The 23,212-nt window shown below is 49.1% G+C and overlaps 1 protein-coding gene and 1 long non-coding RNA gene across 2 annotated transcripts; one reads left to right on the top strand and one right to left on the bottom strand.

The window, feature by feature from the left end:
* Positions 1-12,848: 12,848 nt before the first annotated feature.
* LOC132394846 (E3 ubiquitin-protein ligase TRIM39-like) lies at positions 12,849-13,690 on the bottom strand (the record flags this gene model as incomplete). Its single annotated transcript, XM_059971252.1, has 1 exon — positions 12,849-13,690. A coding segment is annotated over one exon (744 nt), but the record flags the coding sequence as incomplete, so codon positions are not given.
* Positions 13,691-14,057: 367 nt separating this feature from the next.
* Positions 14,058-21,046, top strand: LOC132394683 (uncharacterized). The gene is made up of 4 exons (XR_009512398.1): positions 14,058-14,385; positions 16,757-16,871; positions 19,501-19,600; positions 19,702-21,046. It is a non-coding gene; the product is annotated as an uncharacterized LOC132394683 (long non-coding RNA).
* The last annotated feature ends 2,166 nt before the right edge of the window (positions 21,047-23,212 follow it).

Below are 23,212 nucleotides of genomic sequence, written 5' to 3'. Positions count from 1 at the left end.
AAATCTCACATCGTTTTCATTTCTCTGCACATTTTTCTGTTTACACTGACTTACACCTGACTCCAGTCCTGGACACGACCCGTTTACAGACCTGTGGCCACAGTTTCGTACATACAGGCGCGAACGAAGGATAACGTCTCCCCGTGAATTTCTTCCCTGTGGAGATGGGACTTGGTCTCTGCGTTGTAAAATGAAACTGTCCCGGACTCGTAACTGAGATAAACTCCCACCCTCCCGGGGATGGGACCGGCAGGGAGACTGGGTTCTCAGACGCTAGGATACGTCATCACGTGACTAACTCGCCCGAAGATCCAGAATCCGGTCTCCGGTTTCTGTCCAACTTCTCTCTTCCTCTCCACAGACTCTGGGGCAACAGCCAGACCCCACCACTGAATCCCGGTCATATCCACCTCCCAGTTATGTCTCCCCAGTGTGAATCCCTCCGATCCCAATCCCAATCCCATAGGGAGACTCGGACAGCGCGGCCCCGGGGATCGGGGGGAGACTCGGGCAGCGCGTCCCCGGGATCGGGGGGAGACTCGGACAGCGCGGCCCCGGGGATCGGGGGGAGACTCGGACAGCGCGGCCCCGGGATCGGGGGGGAGACTCGGGCAGCGCGTCCCCGGGATCGGGGGGAGACTCGGACAGTGCGGCCCCGGGGATCGGGGGGAGACTCGGGCAGCGCGGCCCCGGGACCGGGGGAGACTCGGGCAGCGCGGCCCCGGGGATCGGGGGGAGACTCGGGCAGCGCGGCCCCGGGGATCGGGGGGGGGGAGACTCGGGCAGCGCGGCCCCGGGGATCGGGGGGGGGGAGACTCGGGCAGCGCGGCCCCGGGGATCGGGGGGAGACTCGGGCAGCGCGGCCCCGGGATCGGGGGGAGACTCGGACAGCGCGGCCCCGGGGATCGGGGGGAGACTCGGACAGCGCGGCCCCGGGATCGGGGGGGAGACTCGGGCAGCGCGTCCCCGGGATCGGGGGGAGACTCGGACAGTGCGGCCCCGGGGATCGGGGGGAGACTCGGGCAGCGCGGCCCCGGGACCGGGGGAGACTCGGGCAGCGCGGCCCCGGGGATCGGGGGGAGACTCGGGCAGCGCGGCCCCGGGGATCGGGGGGGGGGAGACTCGGGCAGCGCGGCCCCGGGGATCGGGGGGGGGGAGACTCGGGCAGCGCGGCCCCGGGGATCGGGGGGAGACTCGGGCAGCGCGGCCCCGGGATCGGGGGGAGACTCGGGCAGCGCGACCCCGGGGATCGGGGGGAGACTCGGGCAGCGCGACCCCGGGGATCGGGGGGAGACTCGGGCAGCGCGGCCCCGGGACCGGGGGAGACTCGGGCAGCGCGGCCCCGGGACCGGGGGGAGACTCGGGCAGCGCGGCCCTGGGACCGGGGGAGACTCGGGCAGCGCGGCCCCGGGACCGGGGGGAGACTCGGGCAGCGCGGCCCCGGGACCGGGGGAGACTCGGGCAGCGCGGCCTCGGGGATCGGGGGGAGACACGGGCAGCGCGGCCCCGGGACCGGGGGAGACTCGGGCAGCGCGGCCCCGGGGATCGGGGGGGGGGGGGAGACTCGGGCAGCGCGGCCCCGGGGATCGGGGGGGGGGGGAGACTCGGGCAGCGCGGCCCCGGGGATCGGGGGGGGGAGACTCGGGCAGCGCGGCCCCGGGGATCGGGGGGGGAGACTCGGACAGCGCGGCCCCGGGGATCGGGGGGGGGGGGGAGACTCGGGCAGCGCGGCCCCGGGGATCGGGGGGGGGGAGACTCGGGCAGCGCGGCCCCGGGACCGGGGGAGACTCGGGCAGCGCGGCCCCGGGGATCGGGGGGGGGGAGACTCGGGCAGCGCGGCCCCGGGATCGGGGGGGGGGGGGAGACTCGGGCAGCGCGGCCCCGGGGATCGGGGGTAGACTCGGGCAGCGCGGCCCCGGGACCGGGGGAGAATAAGGAAGCATGCCCACGTAAACTGGGGAGACATTGCTGGGTCTCAGGCAGAGTCGGGTGGGCGACCGGACGCTTGCTCAGGGTTTCGGGTTTCATGGTTTTGCCAGCCTGCAGCAGATGGACAGCTGGGCAACACACACAAATGCTGGAGCAACTCAGCAGGTCAAGCAGCACGTGTGGAGGGTGATGGACAGTTGGTGTGTCAGGTCGAGACCTTCCCCCAGAATGGAAAAAATACGGAAGATGGCCAGTGGAAACGGGTATGAGGAAGGGCTGGAGGAACAACCGGATCCAGATGAGGATGGGGTGAGTGAATACTGGGGGCAGTGAAAGAGGAGGGCAGGCAGGCTTTTCAGCCGAATTCATTCATGCTGACCAGCTTGCTTAATGAATGAGTCCCATTTACCAGTATTTAGAACATAGAACAGTACAGCACATTACAGGCCCTTCGGCCCACAATGTTGTGCCAACACTCAAACCCCGCCTCCCATATAACCCCCCACCAGGATTGGCCGCTTTCCCATTGCTAAAGTCATCAGCCCTGCTGCCATCCATCTCAAGTTCCCTCAAAACAATGATTAGGACATACTGAGTTAAGAATGAGAAGGAGTGGGATGAAGGATTTCATTTGCTTTTATTCACAGTAAGAGATTCGGTACAGGAATTTTTATTTCAATGTTGACAAACCCACTTCAGGTGAAATTCAATAGACCATATGAAATCGTCTCTCAAATTAATGATGTAAATTATGTTGTCAAAATACCCGATTGATGAGGTCAACACAGGTGGTACATATAAATATGTTGAAGCCTTATTTTGATAAGCAGGCATCATCTGTGAACGTTGTTGTCAACGAATTATAGGAAAGATGTCAACAAAATAGAGAGAGTACAGAGAAGATTTTCTAGAATGTTACCTGGGTTTCAGCACCTAAGTTACAGGGAAAGGCTGAACAAGTTAGGTCTTTATTCTTTGGAGCGTAGAAGGTTGAGGGGGGACTTGATAGAGGTATTTAAAATTATGAGGCGATAGATAGAGTTGACGTGGATAGGCTTTTTCAATTGAGAGTAGGGGAGATTCAAGCAAGAGGACATGAATTGAGAGTTAGGGGGCAAAAGTTTAAGGATAACACGAGGGGGAATTTCTTTACTCGGAGAGTGGTAGCTGTGTGGAATGAGCTTCCAGTAGAAATGGAAGAGGCAGGTTCGGTATTGTAATTTATATAAAATTGGATAGGTATATGGACAGGAAAGGAATGGAGGGTTATGGGCTGAGAGCAGGTCAGTGGAACTAGGTGAGAGTAAGCGTTCGGCAGGGACTAGAAGGGCGGAGATGGCCTGTTTCCATGCTGTAATTGTTATATGGTTGTTTCCGGGGTTGCGGGGTTTTACTTCTGGTCTTTTCTGCCCGGTGCGCATGTGTGTCTCAAAACAATTTAGTAGGTTGATCTTGCCTTTCACTGAGGCCGATGTAGGGGATCTTGGGCTTAAAAGGGTTAGTGACCACTACCCTAGAGGGAGCTGAGTGAAAGAGAAGGGGTGAGAGGGGAAACAGAATAGGCAATGGCAAAGAGAGATAACGAGGAGGAGAAGTTACTGAAAGTTAGAGAAATTGATGGTGCTGAGTTCCTTTAGTATTTTGTATATTTTGCTTCGGATTTTCAACATCTGCAGAATTTCTTGTGTAGACCGATCGATGTCATTCTACAAAGCTGGAGGGTGCCCAGAAAGAATATAATATCAAATAATAGCAAATAATATCAAAGAGGATACTGAAAGCTTTTTCAAGTATATAAAGAGTAAAAGACAGGTGAGAGTAGATATAGGACCAATAGAAAATGATGTGGGAGAAATTGTAATGGTAGATAAGGAGATGGTGGAGGAACTGAACGAATATTTTGCATCAGTCTTCAGTGAGGAAGATGACATGAGTTGAGAGTTAGGGAGCCAAAGTTTAGGGGTAACACGAGGGGGGACTTCTTTACTCAGAGAGTGGTAGCTGTGTGGAACGAGCTTCCAGTAGAAGTGGTAGAGGCTGGTTCGATATTGTCAGTTAAAGTAGAATTGGATAGGTAGATGGACAGGAAAGCAATAAAGGGTTATGGGCTGAGAGCAGGTCAGTGGGACTAGGTGAGAGTAAGCGTTTGGCACTGACTAGAGAGCCAAGATGGCCTGTTTCCGTGCTGTAATTGTTATATGGTTTTGTTTACTGTGGACGGTCGCTTTAAGCACCTGCGGAGGTGGGGCTATGATGACAGTCAGAAGCTTCTGCGGTCTGGAGAGGGAGATCTGGTAAATCTCCTTTTTACCCTTTTCAATGCTTCCACATCCTTCCTATAGTGAGGCGACCCGAACTGGACACAGTACTCCAAGTGTGGCCTAACTAGAATTTTATAGAGCTGCATCATTACATTGTGTCTCTTAAACTCTATCTCTCGACTTATGAAAGCTAACAGCTCATAAGCTTTCTTAACTACCCTATCTACCTGTGAGGCAACTTTCAGGGATCTGTGGACATGTACCCCCAGATCCCTCTGCTCCTCCACACTACCAAGTATCCTGCCATTTACTTTGTACTCTGTCTTGGAGTTTGTCCTTCCAAAGTGTACCACCTAACACTTCTCCAGATTGAACTCCATCTGCCACTTCTCAGCCCACTTCTGCGCCCTAACAATATCCTATCAATGTCTCTCTGCAATCTTCCACAATCCTCTACAGTATCTACAACACCACCAACCTTTGTGTCGTCTGCAAACTTGCCAACCCACCCTTCTACCCCCACATCCAGGTCGTTAATAAAAATCATGAAAAGTAGAGGTCCCAGAACAAATCCTTGTGGGACACCACTAGTCACAACTTTCCTATGTGAATGTACTCCCTCCACCACAACCCTCTGCCTTCTGCAGGCAAGCCAATCTGAATCCACCTGGCCAAACTTCCCTGGATCCCATGCCTTCTGACTTTCTGAATAAGCCTACCATATGGAACCTTGTCAAATGCCTTACTAAAATCCATGTAGATCACATCCACTACACTAACCTCATCTATATGCCTGGTCACCTCCTCAAAGAACTCTATCAGGCTTGTTAGGCACGATCTGCCCTTCACAAAGCCATGCTGACTATCCCTGATCAGACCAGGATTCTCTAAATGCCTGTAGATCCTATCTCTAAGAATCTTTTCCAACAGCTTTCCCACCATAGACGTACTGGTCTGTAATTACCCGGACTATCCCTACTACCTTTTTTGAACACAGGGATAACATTCGCCTCCTCCAATCCTCCGGTACCATTCCTGTGGACAATGTAGACATAAGGAACTTAGCCAGAAGATCTGCAATCTCTTCCCTCGCCTTGTGGAGCAGCCTGAGGACTTATCCGTCTTAATGTATTTTAACAACTCTAACACCTCCTCTCCCTTAATATCAACATGCTCCAGAACATCAACCCCACTCATATTGTCCTCTCCGTCATAAAGTTCCCTCTCATTGGTGAATACCGAAGAGAAGTATTCATTGAGGACCTCGCTCACTTCCACAGCATCTAGGCACATCTTCCCACTTTTATCTCTAATCGGTCCTACCTTCACTCCTGTCATCCTTTTGTTCTTCACATAATTGAAGAATGCCTTGGGGTTTTCCTTTACCCTACTTGCTGAGGCCTTCTCATGACCCCTTCTTGCTCTTCTCAGCCCCTTCTTAGGCTCCTTTCTTGCTACCCTATATTCCTCAATAGACCTATCTGATCCTTGCTTCCTAAACCTCATGTATGCTGCCTTCTTCCACCTGACTAGATTTTCCACCTCACTTGTCACCCATGGTTCCTTCACCCTACTATTGTTTATCTTCCTCTCCGGGACAAATTTATCCCTAACATCCTGCAAGAGATCCCTAATCATCGACCACATGTCCATAGTACATTCCTGGCAAAAAACATCATCCCAATTCACACCCACAAGTTCTAGCCTTATAGCCTCATAAATTTCCCTTCCCCAATTAAAAATTTTCCTGTCCTCTTTGATTCTGTCCTTTTCCATGATAATGCTAAAGGCCAGGGAGCAGTGGTCACTGCCCCCCAGATGCTCACCCACTGAGAGATCTGTGACCTGACCTGGTTCATTTCCTGATACTAAATCTAGTATGGCATTCCCCCTCGCTGGCCTGTCAACATACTGTGACAGGAATCTGTCCTGGACACACTTATCAAATTCTGCTCCTTCTAAACCATTGGAGCTAATCAGGTGTCAATTAATATTAGGGAAGTTAAAGTCACCCATGATAACAACACCGTTATTTTTTCACCTTTCCAAAATCTGTCTTGCAATCTGCCCCTTGGTTTCTCTGCTGTTACCAGGGGCCCTATAGAATACTCCCAATAGTGTACAGTAACTGCTCCCTTCCTGCTCCTGACTTCCATCCATAATGACTCAAAAGAGGATCCTGCTACATTACCCACCCTTTCTGTAGCTGTAATAGTATCCCTGACCAGTAATACCACCCCTCTTCCCCTTACCCACCCCCTCTCTATCCCTTTTAAAGCACTGAAATCCAGGAATATTGAGAATCCATTCCTGCCCTGGTGCCAGCCAAGTCTCTGTAATGGCCACTACTTCATAATTCCATGTATGTATCCAAGCTCTCAGTTCATCACCTTTGTTCCTGATGCTTCTTGCATTGAAGTACATGCACTTTAGCCCTTCGACCTTACTAGCTTTACACCCTTTATTCTGCTTCTCGTTCCTCAAAGCCTCTCTATATGTTAGATCTGGCTTTACTCCATGCACTTCTTTCACTGCTCTATCGCTCCGGGTCCCATCCCCCTTGCAAATTAGTTTAAACCCTCCCGAATCATGCTAGCAAACCTACCAGCGAGGATATTGCTCCCCCTCGAGTTCAGGTGCAACCCATCCAATCTGTACAGGTCTCACCTTCCCCAGAAAAGATCCCAATGATCCATTTGCCCATAGTAACTGCGCCCACCTAACCAGCTTCCTCGGGCAGCCTCCTAAGCTCCAGCCTCTCCTGAAAATGTGTGCATCATCTCCTTTGCTTGTGAATGCATGTGTGAATTCCCTGAGCTGAATCAGAAAATAACACAGAACGAATCTTGAAATAATTTCTGTTACGTCCTGTGCGGCCAGCAGGTGGCGGAAATGCTCCAGTTATTCGCTCTCACTCTCTGCTTTCACCCAGTCGGGACCGAGTGTGTCAACAGATGCCAAGTGCACACTCGCCACTCCCCACTGTTGTGGGGAATCACTCTGGTAAACGCCTTCCCCTCCCCGTCTCCTTACCAGGGAAGGGGCATCACAAACTGAGGTGATTACATGCTCCAGAAGTCTGGGAACACAGTGCTTCAGCAGCTGTCGAGAAAACAGCCAACAACAACTGACACAGACATGATAGACAGTCAGAGTCTCTTTATCCTCAGCGTGGGAATGTCAAATACTACAGGGTGTAAATACGACAGGTGAGAGGAGAAGGTTTAAAGGAGATTGATGAGGCAAGTCTTTTTTTACACAGAATGGTCGGTGCCGAAATGTGCTGTCAGGGGAGGTGGTGGAAACAGATACAACAACAACATTTCAGTGACATTCAGACAGACACATGAACAGACAGGGAATGGAGGCTTGTGGACCACGTACAGGCAGATGGGATGAGATTGAATTGGCACAATGTTCAGCACAGACTTGTGGGCCGAATGGCCTGTTCCTGTCCTGTATTGTCTAATGTTCTATGTTCAGCAGCTGTTGACGCAGCAGTCAACAACAACAACTGGTATTTAGGTACAGTCGCTGTGTAAATGCAGTAAAGTGTCCCGGGTTCTTACACAGACGTATTTCTCACTGGATACAAAAACAATGAATACAACAAACTCTGCACACTGTTACCTTTACCACAGCTGATGCAGATGTCATTTCATTGGCTCCTCACCCAAACCTGGAACATTTGGACAGGAGAGATGAACACATCAGGATGCTCTTTATCAAAGCCAGCTCAGCATTCAATACTGTCAAAACTGATCAATAAGTTTCAAGATTTTGGCCTCAATAACTTCTTGTGCAATTGGATCCTCGATTTCCACACTAACAGACCTTTGTCATTTCAGATTGGCAACATCTCTTCCACAATCTCCATCAGCACAGATGCACCACAAGACTGTGTTCCCGGACCCTGCTCAACTCAATTTACACTCCTGACCGTGTGGCTGAGCACAGCCCCAATGCCAGGGTTAAGTTTGCTGGTGACACCTCTCTCTCAGGCCAGTCAAAGGTGGTGATGAATCAGCGTATCGGAGGGAGATGGAAAATCTCGCTGAGTGGCATGAGAACGACAACCTCTTAATGTCAGCAAGACTAATGAGCTGATATTGACTTCGGGAAGAGGAAACTAGAGGTCCGTGAGCCAGTCCACACTGGAGAATTGGAGGTGGAGACAGTCAGCCACATTAAATTCCTCTGTGTTATCATTTCAGAGGAACCGACCAGGGCCCAGCACAATTACGGAGAAAGCAGACAGTGTTTCTGTTTCCTTTGATTTAGCAAAAAATCTAAAACCTTGACAAACTTACTTAGGCAAAGTTTGGAGAGTATATTGACTGGATGCATCACAGTCTGCTACAGAAACACCAATACCCATGAATGGAAAAATCCTACCAGGAGTACGCAGCAGTTCATTAAGGATAAAGCCCTCTCCAGCATTGAGCACATTTACCCAGACCATTGTTGCAGGAAAACAGCAATCTCCCACCACCCAGCCCATGCTCTCTTCCCACTGCTGCCATCAGGACTCACATGATCTGGTTCAGTAACAGTTATTACCCCTCAACCATCAGGCTCATTAACCACGGGGGATAACTTCACTCAAACCCACAACCTATGGACTTACTTGCAAGTATACCTCATCTCATACTCTCAATATTTATTGCTATTTAGCATTATTATTTCTTCCTTTTCTTTCTTCTTGTATTTGCAGTTTGTTACCTATTGCAAACTGGTTGTCTGCCCTGTTTGTGCAATCTTTCATTGATTCTATTATGGTTATTGGAGTTTCTGAGTATGCCCACAATAAATGAATCTCAGGTTTGTATATGGTGACATATATGTAGTTTGACAATTAACTTACTTTGAACTTTGCACTAAATACAGTAAATATGGGGTACAGAGGAAGCTCTACACAGAGCGCATTAGTTACTGCTCCCCTGTCCAACATTAGTATTAAAAAATGCAAATCTAGATATGTGTATGAGGAAAATAAGAAATAGCAGCAGATGAGGCCTTTTGCCTGTCCTGTCCTTCACTCAGAACATGGCTGTTGCAATTTTGTGAATACTGGAGTTGGTGCCTACCTGGAGTGATTCCAGCTCATTGTTGATCGAGAACAAAGAGCCCTAAATTATTGAATGTCACTTAATGGGAGTAGGGCAACAAATGGAGCAGAGCCAATAACGTGTTAAAGGACAGGCACATGACCTGTAGCCAATGACGAATGAATATTTGAATTGATAAGGAATGGATATGAAAAGTGGATGCTTCGTGTGGGCTGGCAGTGGTATGTTCGAAGAATAACCATTGCAGATACAAGTATGAGCAACCCTGTGTGGAACACGTGGCCAGTGAATCGGGACGAGGAATGCTTGGCCAGTGGAGACTCCTTCGCCTGGGTAATACCTTTGCTATTCTTTGATTACATTGATGTGGAACGTGAAGCCTATTCCTCTCTCCACAGATCCTGACCAACCTGCTGTGTTTTTCCCACATTTCCTGGTTATGTACTGGGTCCATTTTGGATGCTGTTGAGGGGGGTGACCCTGACAGAGGATGACCACAGTGATCGGGTCTCTGGCACTGAGCCTGGTTCTGTGGTGCAGAAGGGAGAGAAGAAGATGAGGAATGCGGTAGTCAGAGGGGATTCCATAGTGAGGGGAACAGACAGGAGGCTCTGTCAGCCTGATAGATACCCACATGGTGTGTTGCCTCCCAGGTGCCAGGGAACGGGATGTCTCGGATCGGGTGTAGAGTATTCTGAAGGGAGAGGGTGACCAGCCAGAAGTCTTGGTACACGTTCGTACCAATGACACTGGTAGAAAAAGGGAGGAGGTCCTGAAGAGAGAATTCAGGGAGTTGGGAAGGGAGCTGAAAAGCAGGACCTCCGGGGTAGTAATTTCAGGATTGCTGCCTGTGACAAGTGCTAACGAGCGCAAGAATAGCATGAACAGCCATATTTGTGCGTGGCTGAGAGACTGGTGTTGCGGGCAGGGTTTCAGGTTCCTGGATGATTACATCTGAAAATCCTGCCTGACTAACCTACTACTATCATTTTTGAGGAAATTACAAGCAGGGTTGACGAAGGAGATGTGGTGTACTTGGATTCTGAAGCCTTTTACAAGGTGGCACATGAGTTTGCTGAGCAAGATAAGAGCCCATGGAATTACAAGGAAGTTACTAGCGTCAGTGGAGCATTGGCTGATTGGCAAAAAACAGAGAATGGGAATAAAGGGATCTTACTCTGTCTGCCTGCTGGTTACCAGTGGAGTTCCACAGGAGTTGATGTTGGGACCACTGCTTTTTACAATGTATGTCAATGATTTGGACTGTGGGATTAATGGATTTGTGGCTAAATTTGCCAATTATACAAATATGTGGTGGAGCGGGTAGTGCTGAGGAAACAGAGCCTGCAGAGAGACTGAGATAGTTTAGGGGAATGGGCAAAGAGGTGGCAAATGAAATAATAATCTCACAAGGAGATAGGGTCGTTAAGAAAGCTTATGGAGCGTGAGCATTCATAAGTCCAGGGATAGAGTTTAAGAGTTGCAAGGTAATGATGCCACTCTATAAAACTCTGGTTAGGCCACACTTGGAGTACTGTGTCCAGTTCTGGTCACCTCACTATAGGAAGGATGTGGAAACATTGGAAAGGGTACAGAAGAGATTTACCAGGATGCTGCCTGGTTTAGAGAGTATGCATTATGATCAGAGATTAAGGGAGCTAGGGCTTTACTCTCTGGAGAGGAGGATGAGAGTAGGCATGACAGAGGTATACAAGACATTAAAAGGAATAGATAGAGTGGACAGCCAGCACTTCTTTCCCAGGGCGCCACTGCTCAATACAAGAGGACATGGCTTTAAGGTAAGGGGAGGGAAGTTCAAGGGGGATATTAGAGGAAGGTTTTTCACTCAGAGGGAGGTTGGTGCGTGGAATGCACTGCCTGAGTCAGTGGTGGAGGCAGATACACTAGTGAAATTTAAGAGACAACTGGACAGGTATATGGAGGAATTTAAGGTGGGTTATATGGGAGGCAGGGTTTAAGGGTTGGCACAATATTATGAGCCGAATGGCCTGTACTGTGCTGTATTGTTCTACGTTCTATGGTAAGTGTATGGTCATGCACTTTGGTGGAAGAAATAAATGGGCAGACTATTACCTAGATGGGGAGAGAATTCAAAATGCAGAGATGCAAAGGGACTTGTAAGTCCTTATGTAGGATACCCTAAAAGTTAACCTCCAGGCTGAGTCAGTTGAGAAGAAGGCGAATGCAATGTTGGCATTCGTTTCTAGAGGTATAGAATATAAGAGCAGGGCTGTGATGTTGAGGCTCTAAAAGGCACTCGTGAGACCACACTTGGAGTATTGTGTGCAGTTTTGGGGTCCTTATTTTAGAAAGGTTATACTGACATTGGAGAGAGTTCAGAGAAGATTCATGAGAATGACTCCAGGAAAGAAAGGGTTACTGTACGAGGAACATCTGGAAGCTGGTGGGCTGTATTCCCTGGAGTTCAGGAGAATGAGGGGGGATCTGATTGAAACATTCTGAATGTCAAAAGGCCTGAACACAGGAGATATGGCAAAGTTATTTCCCATAGTAGGGGAGTTTAGGACATGAGGGCACTACAGGATTGAAGGACATTCACTTAGAACAGATATGCGGAGAAATTTCTTTAGTCAGAAGGTGGTAAATCTGTGGAATTTGTTGCCACCAGCAGCAGTGGAAATCAAGTCATTGGGTGTATTTAATACGGAGATAGATATGTTCTTCATTAGGCAGGGCATCAAAGGGTATAGGGAGAAGGCAGGGGATGGGGATAACTGCAAGAAACTGATCAGCCCACAATTCAATGGCAGAGTAGAATTGATGGGCTGAATGGCCTACTTCTGCTTCTGTATCTTAAGGTCTTAAATAGAATATCTGATTCAATGTAGAGATCCCGGTTCTATTTGTCTCGTAAATTAGAGGAACGGCTCCTCATGTTCCACCAGGGTGGCCGGCAACATCGATTTCTCAAATGTCTGTCTCTGTCATTTTTCCTGTTTAATCGTCTCTCTCCTCCTGATCCACCAGCCCCATCACCCTATCTCTTTCCCCTCCTCCAAAACCTCTCTCTCTGCACGTCACCTACACACTCCTCCCTACCTTCCTCCCCTTATTCTAGGCTCGTCTTTCCCCTCCCGTCAGATTCCAAAATCTTCAGCCCTTTGTCACTGACACCTCTCACCTCCCAGATTCTGACTCATTTCCGCACTCCACCCCTCCCTCATCTACCTGGATCCACCCATCACCTGCCAGCTCTGTCTCCATCCTTCTCTCCACCATCCTGCACTGGTCATCTTCACTCTGACTTTCAGTCCAGATGAAGGGCCCCGAGCCAAAACGTCACCTGTCCATTTCCCTCCATAGATTTTATCTGACACGCTGGGAGTCTCTGGTGCTTTGTGTGTTACCACCACTACACGACCCATGTTACCAACATTCACCTTGACCTCCCTCTTACAGTCAGAACCACTTGTCCCACTACACCTGTCTCGGTGCTGGTGGAGTTTAGCACCCGGGGGAGCCGGGGAGCTCAGGACCCGCCGCCCGCGGCTGCTGCTGAATCCGCAGTGTTTCTGTTCCGTTGACGGATGCGGTGAACGAGTTAAAATTAATGGTTCGATAATTTCCACATCGTGTTTATTTCACTTTCCGCACATTTATATTTACACTGACTTACTCCTGATGCCGGTCCCGGACCCGACCCGTTTACAGACCCGGAGCGGAGCCGGAGCAGATTCTCAGCCACTGGTATACACTCCCAATCCAGAACAAAGGATAAAGTTTCTCCGTGAATTTATTCCCGGTGAAGGTGTGGAGATGGGACTTGGTCTCCGCGTTGTAAAATGAAACTGTCCCGGACTCGTAACTGAGATAAACTCCCACCCTCCCGGGGATGGGACCGGCAGGGAGACGGGACTCAGGGGAGGTGAGAACCTTCATCTTGTCATCAACCCTTCCAGTGATCCAGAATCCGTTCTCAGGACTCAGTGTGACCCGTTCCTTCCTCTCCACAGACTCTGCGGCGACTCCCAGACTCCAGCTCTGATTCCCCGTCACCTCCACCTCCCAGTAATGTCTCCCCGATGTGAATCCCTCCGATCCCAGCACACAGGCCCAGTCTGTGAACCTCTTCCCGGTGTCAGGGAGATTCCTCCAGGTCTCGGTCCATCTCACACTCTTCCGATCCTCAGACACCTTGAGCCGCGGATTCGCCGTTTCCACATCCAGGGTGGCAGAGACTGGGGGGAGAAGCAGAGAATTAGAGAGTCCCCGGGGATTGAGGGGAGACTCGGGCAGCGCGGCCCCGGGATCGGGGGGAGACTCGGGCAGCGCGGCCCCGGGGATCGGGGGGAGACTCGGGCAGCGCGGCCCCGGGGATCGGGGGGAGACTCGGGCAGCGCGGCCCCGGGGATCGGGGGGAGACTCGGGCAGCGCGGCCCCGGGATCGGGGGAGACTCAGGCAGCGCGGCCGCGGGGATCGGGGGGAGACTCGGGCAGCGCGGCCCCGGAATCGGGGGGAGACTCGGGCAGCGCGGCCCCGGAATCGGGGGGAGACTCGGGCAGCGCGGCCCCGGGATCGGGGGGAGACTCGGGCAGCGCGGCCCCGGGATCGGGGGGAGACTCGGGCAGCGCGGCCCCGGGATCGGGGGGAGACTCGGGCAGCGCGGCCCCGGGGATCGGGAGGACTCGGGCAGCGCGGCCCCGGGGATCGGGGGAGACTCAGGCAGCGCGGCCGCGGGGATCGGGGGGAGACTCGGGCAGCGCGGTCCCGGGGATCGGGGGGAGACTCGGGCAGCGCGGCCCCGGGATCGGGGGAGACTCAGGCAGCGCGGCCCCGGGGATCGGGGGGAGACTCGGTCGGGTGGCCAGCAAGACCCTTTCCCGGGATTTTACCCAACTACAGCGAATGGACAATCAGCATCTTCCTGAGATTTTTCCTTGACACGGAAAGTGGATATTTCCCGATCAACACACACAAAGTCCTGGAGGATCTCAGCGGGTCAAGCAGCGTGTGATATGGGAGATGTACAGTCGATGTTTCAAGCCGAGACCTTACCTCAAGATTGGAAAGAAAGACGGGAGATAGCAGTGGAAACGGGTGTGAGGAAGGGGCGGAGCAACAACTGGATCCAGATGAGGATGGGGTGAGTAAACACTGGAGGCATTTAAAGAGGAGGTAAGGCAGAATTCATCAGTGCCGACCAACTCGCTTTAATGAACTAGTTCCATTTGCCTTCATTTATCCAGGTCACCTACATACAGGAAAAATGTAAACAAGTTTGAAAGAGTACAGAGAAAGTTTCCAGGGATGTAGCTGGGACTGGAGGACCTGAGTCATGAGGAAAGATTGAATAGTTTAGGACTTTATTCCTGTAACTTAGAAGACTGAGGGGAGATTTGATAGTATACAAAATTATGAGGGGTATAGATAGGGTAAATGCAAGCAGGCTTTTTCCACAGAGGGTGTGTGGGATTACAACCAGAGGTCATGGGTTAAAGGTGAAAGATGAAAAGTTTAAGGGGAACATGAGGGGAAACTGCTTCATTCAGAGGGTTGTGAGAGTGTGGAACCAGCTGCCAGTCCAAGTGGTACATGCCAGCTCGATTTAAACATTTAAGGGAAGTTTGGATGGTACATGGACGGTCGGAGTTGGAGGACCATGGTCCCAGTGCAGGTTGATGGGAGCAGGTAGTTTAAATGCTTTGGTACAGACCAGGTGGGCTGAAGGGCCTGTGCTGTTAGTTTCTATCACTCTGTGACGCTCGTACAAAAACATAACGGTTTGTATGTTAAATGGTCATTGTACGTTGCCCCGTGATTAGGCTGGTTTTAAATAGTTGGGGTGCTGGGTGGAGCGGGTCGTTGGTCTGGGACGGCCCGTTTCACACTGTCTCTAAATAAATAAATAACCTCTTCACTGTCCATGAAATCACCAATTTTAGAGACCTTCACAAACCTACTAAACACGTCACCTACATTCTCCCCAAATCATTCATATGGATGATGAAAAACAGTGGACCCAGCACCGATCCCTGCAGAACAACCACTGGTCACGGGACTCCACCCAGACAACTCTGCATCCTATTGCAGATCGTACTGTATCCCATGTGATCTAACTCTCTGCTACCTTGTCAAATCCCTCGCTAAACTCCATGGAGACGATGTCTACTGCACTTTCATCAGCTGTAATTTATTTATTGAGATACAGCACGGAATAGGCCCTCCCGGCCCTTTGACCCCCACCACCCAGAAACCCGATTTAATCCGAGCCTGACCATGGGACAAGTTACAATGACCCCCACCACCCAGCAACCCCTGATTTAATCCGAGCCTGACCATGGGACAAGTTACAATGACCCCCACCACCCAAAAACCCGATTTAATCCGAGCCTGACCATGGGACAAGTTACAATGACCCCCACCACCCAGAAACCCGATTTAATCCGAGCCTGACCATGGGACAAGTTACAATAACCCCCACCACCCAGCAACCCCTGATTTAATCCGAGCCTGACCATGGGACAAGTTACAATGATCCCCACCACCCAGAAACCCGATTTAATCCGAGCCTGACCATGGGACAAGTTACAATGACCCCCACCACCCAGAAACCCGATTTAATCCGAGCCTGACCATGGGACAAGTTACAATAACCCCCACCACCCAGCAACCCCTGATTTAATCCGAGCCTGACCATGGGACAAGTTACAATGATCCCCACCACCCAGAAACCCGATTTAATCCGAGCCTGACCATGGGACAAGTTACAGTGACCCCCACCACCCAGCAACCCCTGATTTAATCCGAGCCTGACCACGGGACAAGTTACAATGACCAATTAACCTGCCAACCGGTACGGGTTTGGACTGTGAAACCGGAGAACCCAGAGAAAATCCACACGGTCACGGGGAGAACGTACAAACTCCTTACAGGCAGTGACGGGACATGAACCCGGGTCACTGGTACTGTAAACCGTTGTGCTAACCACTATGCTACCGTACCGTCCATGCAGAAAACCAAGCTGGGTATCCCTGATTAGTCCTCGCCTTTCCAAATGAATGTAGATCCTTCTTCTCCAGCCCTTTAGCTTTCCCACCCCCCCCCCCGGCTTCACCTATCACCTTCTCGCTAGCCTCTCTCCCCTCTCCCCACCTTTTTATTCCGGCATCTCCCACCTTCAATTTTAGTCCTGAAGAAGGATCACAGCCCAAAACATCAACTAGTTATTCATTCCAACAGATACTGTCTGACCTGCATCGGCAGACTTTTTCCTGTTTATGACAATGGGAACCATTAGGGGAGAGATGAATGGCAGATGGAACCAGAACCAGATGGGGGAGGGATGGAAAGCCTGTGGTGAACTGTGTGTGTACATGGAAGCAGAAGGTGAAGGGGGATGAATATGGGTGATAAGGGTCTTCTTTCCCACAAACCCTCTCCCCACAGCCCCTCATTAGGACAGAGGATGAATTTGCAGAGACTGGCAGATATATTTGCTTCACATTTCCCCACAGGTGAGCTGCTGGAAGACTGGAGGGTGGCTCAGGTGCTGCCGTAAGAAGGGCTGGAAGGTCACACCAGGGAACCAGGGGAGTCCAGAACCAGAGGGCAGAGATTGAAGGTGAGGAGGTAAGTTTTTCAAGAGATCTGCAGGGCAACTTTCTCACTGTGAGGGAAGTGGGTACGTGTGGAATTTGCTGACAAAGGAAGCCGTAGAAAGAGGTACAACTAAAATATTATAAAATCAAATTAGACAGGTACAACAATAGGCATTGGTTAGAAGGATATGGGATAAACAGAGGGAAATGTGTCTGTGTCTCCGATGGTGCATTTGGATATTATCAATATATCAATGTGTGCGTGTGTGTTGATTGTGGTAAATATCAGTGAGTGTGTGTACACAATGAAGGTGAGTGTGCACAATGAACTATTTGTATGTTACAGTGTGTCTTCACACGTCCAGTGTGTGTTGACTTTGTGTGACACGTTCAAATAGAAACCATTCACTGTGTCTGAGGGGACTAACAATGTGCAATATTGAGGCTCTGATTACAATCTGCTGAACCTTCTTGTGAATGTGTGTGAGGGAGATTTGCCAGACCAGTTATGCTGTGTCCACCAGTGTTAAAGCTGGTTGGTGTGTCTGGGCTCAGTCTCAATGTGGTGGTTTGATCACAACAGTGAGACTGGCGAGTCCAGCAGGGGGCAGAGCTGAGTCAATCAGACTGCGGTCACGGACAGGTCAGACGGGGGGGGGGGGAGGCTCGAAGGACTGGTGTATTATTCTGACATTCCCTGTCACCACAGTGATACCAGATTTTATCCCCTTTGATGTCATTACTGGAATATTAATTCCAGAGCTACTGTGGCAGGATTCAAGCGCATGCATTGGCTTGTTGTCCAGTGCAAATGGGAACAGCATGCAGTGATTCACCTAACAGACCAGTGAATTGTTTGTATATTGCCCCTGGTTTTGTGTGTTCAAGGGTCTGACATCTCCAGCTGACCAAGTGGCAGTGATGCCTCCCGGCAGGTGGGGTTGGTGCCGGAATGAATCTGTATGTTTTACCTCGCTTAATGCCGTCAAACGGTTCTCCCAATGCTATGTCGAACAAATAGGGGTGATAGAATTTTTCAACCAGTAGGGCACCGTCTGTCACTGACAATGTCTGGTCTTCATTACTAATCCTGTAAATATTATACATCTAGTTATAAACTGAGCATCAGTGATATTTCAACTATTTTACAAATCCATACAGAGTTTCAGTAAAGACCATGTCCTACCTCCTCTTCCGACGAGCTTCCTCCTGAAATAAATCAAACACAGATCTCAATTGACTGACACTGACCATCAGCATCCGAGCAGCAGGAATCTGAGACAAGTTATTACAAGCTGCTGAAAATTCTCACTTAACTCTCTCCCACTGAAACGAATGGAGAAAGAGGGGAACAACGGGAGAAAGTCAAAGGAATGTTTATGAAATTTAGACCATAACTGAGGATGGAACTTACAGGACAGACTGGACAGGTTGTGTATTTTTATCTGGATACAATGTCAGGGAGGATCAGATGGAGGAATTTGACATTCCGAATGGATTTGATGGGGTGGGAGTGGAGAAAATGTTTCTCCTTGTGTGAGACCAGAAGTCAAAGATAAAGCATCAGTTGGTTGTTAATAAATCCCACAAGAAATGTGGAGAAGAGAATATCAGAAACACACTCACAGCCTGTGACTGCAACTGGGTGTTACTCTGAGTCTCAGGGGATATTACACGTGGGAATAACAGAAACGACCACCAGCTCAGTGCTCTGATCAGAGTAACTCATTCCCGAGAAGGTTGCAGACTGTCCTGTGATGTACAGATGTTGTGGGAAGCTGGTTTGGGACAAGGACAATCCTGAACAGTCAAGATATCTGCATGGTGGAAATTAGCTTACAACAACTACAGTATTTGAGATAAAAGACATCATTTTTTGTCTGGGCACTTTTACAGAAGCAAACTGAAATCTCTCACCATGAGGAATGTGATATTTTCTTGTTGATCCATCCGTTCCTGTAACTTTGAGATTTCCTCCTGGACAGAATTTAAATTCTCTCGAATCTCTTGAAGATTTTTCTTCATTGGATTCAGAATCCTCTCCTCTTCCTCCCTGAGATCTCGGAGTACACACTTCTCTTTCTCAGTGAGAATCTGGCGCAGTTCAGCAAACTGGGATGTGATCTGTGACTGAAGGCTGTGTGACTGCTCCTGTCAATGAAAGGAGAGATTAGTTTACTGTTTGAGGCTATTTTTTGTATTTCCTTCTGACATGGAAGGTAACCATTCAGCCCATTAAAGTCTATGCTGGTTCTCAGAACAATCCCCTCCATCACATCCCCCCACGTCTCCCTAAAACATATAGTCCGTCTCTGACCCACTAACTCCGACCTGATTACAGACCACCCAATGTCACAAGGTTAATTACAGTCACCAATTTACAGTTCAACCATGCAATGGTTGACAATTTTCAACCATGGTTGACAGATTTCAACGGCTTCATTAACCGGCATGAAGTTGTGAGACTTGTGTTCCCGCGCATCTCTACAGATCAGGCAGATCAGTGTCTCGTCCGTCTCACAAAACAGCTTCAGTTCTTCCCCATGTTTCTCGCAGTGAAGTTTCTTTTCCATCTCTTTCGGATTCAGGTTTAGTTTTCGAGCTTTCTCACACAGATTTGCTAACACCCGACTGGCCCTTGTTCTCATTGCTACCAACAGGAAGGAGGTACAGGAGCCTGAAGGCACACACTCAATGATTCAGGAACAACAACTTCCTCTCTGCCGTTCAATTTCTGAATGGACATTGAAGCCATGAACGGTACTTCACTACCTTTTTATTTGTTTGCCCTCCTTACCTAACTATTTCATTTATAAACTTACATTAATTCATGGTTTTTTCTCTATTATTATGTGTTGCAGTGTACTGCAGCCTCAAGGACAACAAATTTCACAACAGAAGCCGGTGATACTAAACCTGATTCTGGTTCAGGGGGAGCCGGCAAGGTGGATTCAGAATTGGCTCGATGAACAGATACTGATGGTGGAAGGTCAATTATCTGACTGAAGGCGTCTGCTAGTGGGATGCTCGTGAGGTTATTGCTGGAATCTCGATAATTTATTAATTATGTAATGATTTGTTTGTGAATGTACACAGTATGATTAACAAGTTTGCTGATGCAACCATATTAGGGGGGGTCTTGTTGACAGAGAAGCAAGTGACAATGAATTCCAAAGGGATGTTGATCATTTAGGGGAATAGGCTGAGGAATGCAAATGGATTTCAATCTCGATAAATGTGAGATAATGTACTTTGGACATTTAAACCATTGTAGAACTTGTACAGAATGGCGGGGCACTGATGAGTGTTGTGGAACAGAGGGACCTGGGTGTACAGATGCACAGTTCACTGAAAGGGTGAACGTAGACTGGGTGATGAGAAAGTGTTTTGCATGCTGGAGTAGGGACACAATGTTGCAGTTATACAAGTCACTTGGAGTATTGTGTCCAGTTTTGGTCACCCTGTGACAGGAACGGTATTGTCAAGCTGAAGAGGGTGCAGAGGAGATTTATGTGAAAACCATCAGGCCAAATTTATACAGAGAGGTTGGCCACACTGGATATTTATTCCTGGGAATGTTGGAAAATGAGAGGTGACCTCATAAAAGTTAATAAAATCAGGAAGGGTCAGGATAAGGTGGATGGTCATGCCCTTTTCCGGAGGACTGGAGAGAACGCAGATACAGTTCATGATGGGAGAGATTTGAAAGAGACCCGAGGTGTAAATTCTTCACAGAGAGGGTAGTTAGTACCTGGAACGAGCTGCCAGAGGAAGTGGTCGAGCTGGGTACAACTGCAACATTTACATTTGGATAGGTACACGGATGGAAAGGGCTTGGAGGGTTAAGGGCCAAACACAGGCATCTGGGACCAATGGGTAATATGATCACTATGGGCCGGTGGGCTGAGGGACCCTTTACCCAGCTGCCTGACTCAATCACTCGATAACTGAGGACAGATAGATCTACACAATGTGATGTTTTAACACCATCCATTTTAAACACTGTGTGTCAGTGTGTTTTATGTAAACACAGTCTGACTTCTACATTCAATTAAGATCAATGAAGATTGAAATTTGATCAAGAATTAGGCAGCAATTAGCCTGTTGGCTTTAATGATGCTGGGATTGAATCCAGAAATGACCTAATCTGGTCCTGCTAGACATTCATGGAATTCACAACGGTTGTATCATAATACATAATATTGGGATTTGAAATGTAAAATTCATAGCAGTGGTTAAGAAGCAAATAGTACGTTGGCATTTATTTTAAGTGGATTCAAATATTCATTTCACTGAAATTATAATAATCTAATTATCAAATAATAAATCACAATTTTATTTCTTTTGTGGTCTGATACACGGACAGATATATTTACGATCTGGATGAGAATGTGGGTGGTGTGGTTAGTAAACCTACAGATGACACCAAACCTGGTGGTGCGTGGGCAGTGAAGAAGGTCGACTAAAGTTACAACAGGATCTCAGTCAACTGGGAATGTGGGCAAAGGAAGGGCAGGGAGTACTCAAATCACCTAAGTATTCAGTGATGCTTTTTGGGAAGTTATACTGAGGAAGTTTATACATAGTGAATAGCAGGGCCCAGGAACTGTTGTAGAACAGAGATACACGAGGGAACAAATTGACAGTTCCCTGAGACTGAACATACAGGTAGACAAAGTGGTGAAGGCACCCTTACCTTCATCAGTCAGGGTATTAAATACAAGAGTTGACATGTCGTGTTAAAACCAGACAAGACATTGGCGATATTACACTTGAGAGTACTGTAGCAATTCTGTCTACCCGGCTGAGAAAGGCTGTCATTAAGATGGAAAGGGCTCAGAAAAAGATTCACACCAGGGAGTGAAGGCCAATGGTCTTCACACTATGATGCCTGTCTGGATTTCCTTCTGCCCCTCTATCTGTCTTCCAATTCACTCCATCTTTCACTCAGCCTCACCATGATAAACTGGGATGCACATCACCTCAACAAGGATTGTGTGGCCTATCCAGTGAGATTTTCATTTTGTTCTGTACGTGGCCCGAGGTATGAAGCTCAAACTGTTACAATTCCTGCCCGTTAATCTCATGCCTGAGGGCCTGTTTTATATGTTCACTGGAACATAGAAATATAGAAGATCTACAGCACAATACAGGCCCTTCGGCCCACAAGAACTACCTGGATTTACCCATAGCCCTCTATGTTTCTAAGCTCCATGTACCCATCCAGGAGTCTCTTAAAAGACCCTCTCATTTCCGCCTCCACTACCAGCTGCCCATTCCAAGCACTCACCACTCTCTGCATAAAAAGCATACCCCTGACATCCCCTCTGTACCTACTCCCCAGCACCTTAAAACTATGCTCTCTCATGCCAGCCATTTCAGCCCTGGGAAATAATCTCTGACTATCCACACGATCAATGCCTCTCTTTATCGTGTACACCTCTATCAGGTCACTTCTCATTCTCTGTCATTCCAAGGAGAAAAGGCCGAGTTCCCTCAACGTACTCTGATAAGGCATGCTCCCCAATCCAGGAAATCCTTGTATATCTCCTCTGCGCCCTTTCTATGGTTTCCACATCCTTCCTGTGGTGAGGTGACCAGAACTGGGCACAGTACTCCAAGTGGGGTCTGACCAGAGTCCTATATAGCTGCAACACTGCCTCTTGGTTCTTAAACTCAATCCCACGGTTGATGAAGGCCAAAGCACCATGTGCCTTTTTAACCACAGAGTCAACCTACGTAGCAGCTTTGAGTGTCCAATGGATTTGGAACCCAAGATCATTCTGATCCTCCACATTGCCAAAGGTCTTACCATTAATACTATATTGTGCCATCATACTTGACCAACCAAAATGAACTACCTCACACTTATCTGGGTTGAACGCCATCTGCCATTTCTCAGCCCAGTTTTGCATCCTATCAATGTCCTGCTGTAACCTCTGACAGTCCTCCACAATATCCACAACACCCCCAACCATTGTGTGATCAGCAAATTTACTAACCCATCCCTCCACTTCCTCATCCTGGTCATTTATAAAAATCATGAAGAGTAGGGATCCCAGAATAGAATCTCAGAGTAGGGGTCCCTGAGGCACACCACTGGTCACTGACCTCCATACGGAATATGACCCATCTGTGGGCAAACCAGTTCTGTATCCACAAAGCAATGTCCCCTTGAATCCCATGCCTCCATACTTTCTCAATAAGCCTTGCATGGGGTACCATGTCAAATAGCTTGCTGAAATCCATATACACTACATCTACGGCTCTACCTTCATTGACAAAGCCATGCTGACTATTCCTAATCATATTATGCCTCTCCAAATGTTCATAAATCCTGCCTCTCAGGATCTTCTCCATTTACTTACCAAC

Source organism: Hypanus sabinus, chromosome 5 (assembly GCF_030144855.1).
Source record: "Hypanus sabinus isolate sHypSab1 chromosome 5, sHypSab1.hap1, whole genome shotgun sequence".
Lineage (NCBI taxonomy): Eukaryota > Metazoa > Chordata > Chondrichthyes > Myliobatiformes > Dasyatidae > Hypanus > Hypanus sabinus.
The sequence above is the reverse complement of the archived record's forward strand: the minus strand, read 5'-3'. Positions and strand labels throughout refer to the sequence as shown.